Genomic DNA, 6,999 nt, shown 5'->3' on the forward strand with positions numbered 1-6,999 from the left:
TGCAATCGAGGAACATACACTTTTTAAACTAATCTCTTTAAGTTTCCTTCAGTTTTGAAATGCCATGTTTGAAATAAAAACTACAACTTTCACCTTGTATGAGCAGAGAATAGTATTTGCCTAATTAAGATAAATAGTTCCCTTAGACATCTACCTTTGCATGTCATAGTTTAGGACCTGTTGTTCATTCTTGTCCCCACAGAATTAAAGTGCCTTATAGCCTTTGCTGTATAGCTTGTATAGCTGGTTCTGTGGACAGTTCCTGATATACTGAGCAAACACTAGCACTAGCATGTCCATTTCTAACACAAATTTTCAAAGGAAGCTAAAAGACCTGTCTGTGCAGATTGGGCTTTGACTTCTCTACCTCTTTGGTCTCTTCCAGTCTGTATATCTCCTTTATTATTTCCCCAGATCCAAAGAGGTGTTGTTATTTTCATTACCTTTTTACGTTACTTACACTAGGTATTTTTATCTCTTCCCAGAAGAGTGCTAAGCTCAGCGACATTGCTATTCAGGATTTATAGTAATCCTTCAAAGACAGCTAAGCTCAGTGAAAATTTTTTATTTTGTGAAGTTTTAAGGTGGGTTGGGCAGATGTTATATTTTGCATTCAGGTTATGACTCCAATTCAGAAGCTGTCTCTGAGGCATTTGGATTATTACTCAGGTAGCTTTAAAAGTTTATCATCCTGACTGACAGTCTTGAAAGATGCAGACTGAGTTTTGAATCTGCCATTTAAGTCCCCACTATATCAACCTTAGCTGAGTTTTGGGTTTGATTAGAATGAGAAGTTGCAGTAAAGTAGGATGGTATTGAAATTACTTGTGACTACTTTGGGCTGTTGAGAACTCCTGTTCAGTTGGAGTAAGATACCGGTTATTCTCTATATACTTTAATTTATGATATTTTCCTAATTATTGTAGTGAATATACATGGACTGAAAGGAATGTTTCTTTGAAGCAAATCCTGCAAAATATTGAAGCAACTCCTAATGTTACTCACTATGCCTTAATTGGTATGAGGAAATGGGCCAGCAAAACAAACAGTGCTGAGATCAAGGAACCATTCTCCTGTTGCCATGTGCATGATTTTGTCATGCTGAATGTTGATCTGACCCAGAATGTTCAGTACAATCAGAACAGGTAAGTGAATCACTAGCATCTTCCTATAGGGATAATGGACAAAAATAAAGTTAGGTTTACAGCAGGGCTTGTTTTTTTTCAGATCATTAATCTGATGCAGACAGATTTTTTTTTTTAATTGATGGTTAAAATCCTTCCTTAATCACCAGGAGCTGAAAAAAAAAGACATTGATCTCCACACTACCACATAAATCAGTCATATTTGAATCACAAGGTAGACGTACTCTGCAGCATGCCCTGAAGTCCTGGTCCACCAGCTGTTTAGACAAATAGACCAAATGGGCTTTGCATAAACACTGTACTTTTCTTCCTGCACACTCACATGAACTTCCTTCTGAATGAAACAGAGGTGCCTGGGTGCACAACCGAGTCTTGTTCTGGTATGGAACGAGCTATATCTGCATTTCCCCCTTGGAGCAGACCCTCGGGCATACTGCATGTGTGCTCCCCAGCATGGACAAAACCAACCAGAGAAAAGAATAAATGAACCCTGTTAACATGGATGATTGTCTCTCACATTCAGCTTTCTTGGAATTCCAAATTTTTCATTTATGGCACCACACAGGATATTCAAAACTATAATATTACCACTCACAATATCACTGCAGTTACCAGGACAGTATTTGCTAGATCTTGCACAATAATACTGAGACCAAAGACAAAGTTTTCAAAACAGACAATTACATTTCAGGAACCTCATTGCTGTCCATTACTGCAGTAATTGGTAAACTCTCTAAAGTCCAAACGCTGGATCTTTGCCCCATGGTTCTACAATATCATCCATCCAACTCACTATGTAATATCTGCATTCCAAATAGATAACTGAGTCTGAATTTACCAAAGGCCTGAGTATTCGAATGTAGCCTGCTTTTTTTTTTTGCATTTTATTTTTAAAACAAGTTAATTTTAGCTCAGGCATGATTTGCCTCATTCTGCCATGTTTATTCCTATATCTCAGCAGTTCTCTTGTATTAAGAAATGATTCTTCGCCTTCAAGAAGTTTTGTCTCTGATGTAAACTGAAATTATTTCTGTAGAGAATTACTGAAAAGATTTCTGAGTATTTGTAGTCTAAGAAAAAAAAAGTGAGCAGTCTGAGACTTCTGTGCATTTGTCAATGCAGAATTATTCAAATATTCAGAGTAATATTTGTCATTACTCTGAATTGCTATGATTTTATTCTTCCAGGTTTACATGTGATGATGTTGACTTCAACTTGCGTGTCCACAGTGCTGGTCTTCTCATCTGTCGGTTCAATCACTTCAGTGTCATGAAAAAGCAAATTGCAGTAGGAGGACAGAGATCCTTCCACGTGAAGTCTAAGGTGGGAACTGAGGATTCTGTTTCCTCGTTGTTAAATTCCTGTTTGCTTCCTTGTAACATGGAGAGCTGAGATATTATGGTATATCTCCAATTACCAGTAATGGAGTATGTCTGACTTTTTTTTTTCTGAAATCCACAATATTCTTGGTATAAAGAATCATTTAACTTTAATTGCTTTCCTATAAAATTTTAAGAACCATATAAGGGGGCTTTTTTGCAAGCCAGGTAACCATTCGCTATGAGATTTTATCCATAGCTAGTGATTTGTGCATCTTTATGCCATTTCATATTCAGGAAAACTTGTGTTCAAAGCAGAACATCCCAAACACTCTATAAATATCAACATAATTCCATTAATATCTTTTTTTTTGGTAATAGATATTTGGCTAAATAATTTTGTTTCTTACATAGATCTTGATTTTGTAGTATAGACACATATTCTGTACAAAGCAAAACAGAGATAATTAAGACTTGCTGGATCAGGACTGATCTGTACCACAATTGTTTTTTCCTCGTAGGTATCTGACACTCCAGTTTCAATCTCACCTGCTCAGTACATTTGTGCTCCTGACAGCAAGCATACCTTCTTGGCAGCACCTGCTCAATTGCTCCTTGAAAAATACCTCCAGTACCACAGCCATCGGTTCTTCCCTCTCTCACTGAAGAATTACAGCCATCCAGTGCTATCTGTGGACTGTTACGTTAATTTAGGACCACAGGTACTGAATGAAATAATCTTCAAGCAGCTCTAGGAAACATATATCTTATATTTTGGATAAGATTTCTAATGCATTCCTTCGCAGTAGTTACACAGCCTTCAAAAAAGCAAATAGCAGAGCACTATAATGTTTACATCAATGTCAAAGTCCCATAAAGATATTTATTGTTAAAAGTTACAAATAAAATACACAGAGAATGATTCCATAGTTGTCATAAATATGAATATAATCTGGGAGTGGTATTAGATTCTGAATTTGCAGTGCATTTGAAGAACAAACACTGTGGAGGGGGCATCTTTCTGGTACGGTACTCTCTTCATCCGTTGCATCCTTTCAGCTCTAATCGGTTTGGAACACGAAATGAGTCCAATTCAATTCTTAAATTGTTACCTGAGCTGGAATATGGTAAAATAGGATTGGAGGAATATGAATCCTGGACCAGAATCTCAACTGCTGTGCGTTAGCCTTGCTCTCCTGAATCATGACGACTTATGCTAGCTGGGGATCTTCCTCAGCAATGTAGCACAATGACACTTGGAAAACAAAGACTTGCATGGAAGTGGAAGTCTGCTTAATCTGAGATTAATAAACCTTTAAAACAGAGCTGTAAATGTTTCTGGTTTATAGTGATTTGAGTAGTAGCCCCAGAAACAAAGCAGACTACAGGAAGCCTCACACATTCACACATGTGCACAACTCATGACTTGAGTAATCTCACTGTGATATAAATGAAATTGAGCATTTTAAAAGGTTATTTTTGTGTAAGACTGCATTTAGTATACTTGCTTCTGCGTATATAAGCTCATGTGCTAGGCTTGTTGCAGGTTATGGCTGTGGGGAGATATTGTTACTGCAGATTTCAAACGTCATCATATGTAAACCTGATAATAATAATAGTAATGAATAGTGATGACTAATAAATAATTATGAACACTGCTGCTCTTATTAGTACAGGGATATTTAGAAAGGAATAATAAAGATCACAATAGTCGGAGCTGGAAAGCTCCAACACTGAATCAGGTGAAAATCAGGAATTTGAATCAAGTGCATATACTGAGAGCTTGCTGTGAAGCTCCAGCTAGCATTTTTGTAAAGAAACCTGAAGATAACTGATCTCTTTTCTTGTTCTTTACCAAACAGATTGCAGTTTGCTATGTGAGCTCCCGGCCTCACTCTCTGAACATCAGTTCCTCTGGTTTGACATTCAGTGGTCTCCTGCTGTACCTCTGTGACTCCTTCGTTGTAGCCAGCTTTCTGAAGAAGTTCCATTTTCTTAAAGGTGAACTACAGTATTGCTACACAGAATTGACTTGGTCTGTGGCAGCCAGCAACCTGAAAAAATAACTTTTTGTTGTGTATAAATACATAAATAAATAGATAAAGGGACACATATATATACACATACATGTATGCATGTATGCATTTGTTTTTATATGTTCCACACTCCTCTGATTTTGGATCATGCTGGGTCTGCATTGCTGTAAATTACTATATTATAGTGGCCTATGTTCTGCAGATTTTCTAGGACCCTAGGATCTAGGTTCTAAGTTCTAGGATTTCAAATGGCAATGTCAGGTCCTTATGCCTCGTGTATATTACTCCTTACCCTTATGTTTGCAATCTGGGTCTTTAGGTTTATGCATGAAGCCTGTTGTGCTCTTGCAGGTAATGTTTTCCAATTTTCAAAGAAAATGCTTGCAGGACAAGGTCCCATCAAAATCTTTCAACTGTCTCTGGAAATATCCATTCTCAATATTTATTCTCAATAGTTTCTCCAAGTACATCACAGCGTATCTTTGGTAGCACATTAGCTAAAAATCTCAAAAGTGCCTAGATTTATGACTGGTTTTGAGAACACATTTAGGCCATTTTTAATCAGCAAGGCACATAGAAGCAAATCAATGTTCACCAATAATAACTTGGATGAGGGAACACAGTGCACCCTCAGCAAGTTTGCAGATGATACAGAACTGGATGGAGTGGCCGACACTCCAGAGGGCTGTGCTGCCTTTCAGAGAGACCTAGACAGGATGGAGAGTTGGGCAGAGAGGAACCTTATGAGGTTCAACAAGGACAAGTGCAGGGTCGTGCACCTGGGGAGGAATAACCCCAGGTGCCAGTACAGATTAGGGCTTGACCTGCTGGAAAGCAGCTCCGCAAAAGGTAACCATGAGTCGGCAATGTGCCCTCGTAGCCAAGAAAGCCAATGGGATCCTGGCCTGCATCAGGAGGAGCGTTGCCAGCAGGTCGAGGGAGGTGATTCCCTCTACTCAGCTCTGGTGAGGCTGCACCTGGAGTATTGTGTGCAGTTCTGGGCTTCCCAGTACAAGACAGATGTGGAACTTCTAGAGAGAGTCCAGTGTAGGGCCACAAAGGTGATTAAGGGACTGGAACATCTATTGTATGAGGAAAGTCTAAATGAGCTGGGCGTGTTTAGCCTGGAGGAGATTGAAAGGGGATCTGATCAATATGTACAAATAACCTGAGGGGAGAATGTAAAGAGAATGGAGCCAAACTCTTGGTGGTAGCCAATGACAGGACAAGGGGTAATGGGTATAAATTAAAACACAGGAAGTTCCACCTCCATGTGAAGAAGAACTTCTTTCCTGTGAGGGTGACAGAGCCCTGGAACAGGCTGCCCAGAGAGGCTGTGGAGTCTCCTTCTCTGGAGATCTTCCAAACCCGCCTGGATGCCGCCCTGTGCCACGTGCTCTGGGTGTCCCTGCTGGAGCAGGGGGGTTGGACTGGATGATCTCTAGAGGTCCCTTCCAACCTCAACCATTCTGTGATTTTGTTTATCAGCTTGTGGTTTGAGTGCTGTGTTGAGTTGACGGTTTAATTCAGCCATGTAATAATGATCAGTATCATTCTAACTATAACGGATGTGCAGCTTTATCCTGTTTTCTGTCAGGACCCAACACCACCTGCTTAGATCTACCAAACAGTTTTATCTTTCCTTACTCCAAAGAGTGGGGAATGTGTTATTAATCTTACCTACTAATGAACTAATTAATGTGTCACTAAACCTGCCTACTACTTAATCTAGGTTATGCAAGAACACCCTGGTAAATAAGGAGTTGAATATAGTTGAATATAGCTGAATTGACTCCTAAGTCACATGCGAGTGTCTTAATTTTCTCTCAAGCATAGCTGCTACTCCCCTTTCGATCTGGTTGCAATTCTACATGCTGTGGGCTGGGGATGTCTGTTGAATTTGGTGAACAAAAGTGACACATGGATTTCTCTTTCCCTGTTTGCTTAGGTGCCACCCTGTGTGTTATTTGTCAAGACCGCAATTCCCTTCGGCAGACTGTTGTCCGCCTGGAGCTGGAAGATGAATGGCAGTTTCGACTGAGGGATGAATTCCAGACTGCCAATGCCAAAGAGGACAGACCACTTTTCTTCCTGACTGGACGGCATATTTAACAGAAAGCAGACATATTTCCTGAGAAGCTAGAGAAAAAAAAAAAAAAAAAAAGTATCACAAGAATCTAAAAGCTCAAAAAATGACCTTTGAGAGGTTCGACTTTCTGAACAGAAACCAGACAGCTTTCCATGGTTTATTATTAGAATGATATTTAATCAGTCAGTTTGTGCTTATATTTCCAAATACTGGAAGTGACTTTTCTATTTAATTGTCTGAAGGAAGTAATTCCTGATCCCTGGGAGAAAGGCAGAAACTTACTGGAAATCATTCTGGACCAGAAGAAAGGTCAATGAACACATTTCTCTTGTGGGGGAAAAAAAAGGGCACACACCAGTTCACAAAAGTTTTAGAAAACTTTTTGTACATTCCAGGAATAGTAAATGTAA

General features: G+C 39.2%; 1 protein-coding gene across 1 annotated transcript in view; it reads left to right on the forward strand.

Annotated features, from left to right (window-relative positions):
- GREB1 (growth regulating estrogen receptor binding 1) overlaps nt 1-6,625 on the forward strand; it is a 50,188-nt gene extending 43,563 nt beyond the window's left edge. Inside the window, exons 28-32 of the mRNA XM_088536243.1 lie at nt 927-1,145; nt 2,333-2,468; nt 2,986-3,186; nt 4,327-4,465; nt 6,449-6,625. Of these exons, the coding sequence (XP_088392369.1) occupies nt 927-1,145; nt 2,333-2,468; nt 2,986-3,186; nt 4,327-4,465; nt 6,449-6,612 (859 nt within the window). The 3' untranslated portion in view covers nt 6,613-6,625. The remainder of the gene's footprint in view (nt 1-926; nt 1,146-2,332; nt 2,469-2,985; nt 3,187-4,326; nt 4,466-6,448) is intronic.
- The last annotated feature ends 374 nt before the right edge of the window (nt 6,626-6,999 follow it).

The sequence above is a fragment of the Tinamus guttatus genome, unplaced genomic scaffold (assembly GCF_059628265.1).
Source record: "Tinamus guttatus ecotype Peru unplaced genomic scaffold, ASM5962826v1 Tinamus_guttatus_pri_ptg000653l, whole genome shotgun sequence".
Lineage (NCBI taxonomy): Eukaryota > Metazoa > Chordata > Aves > Tinamiformes > Tinamidae > Tinamus > Tinamus guttatus.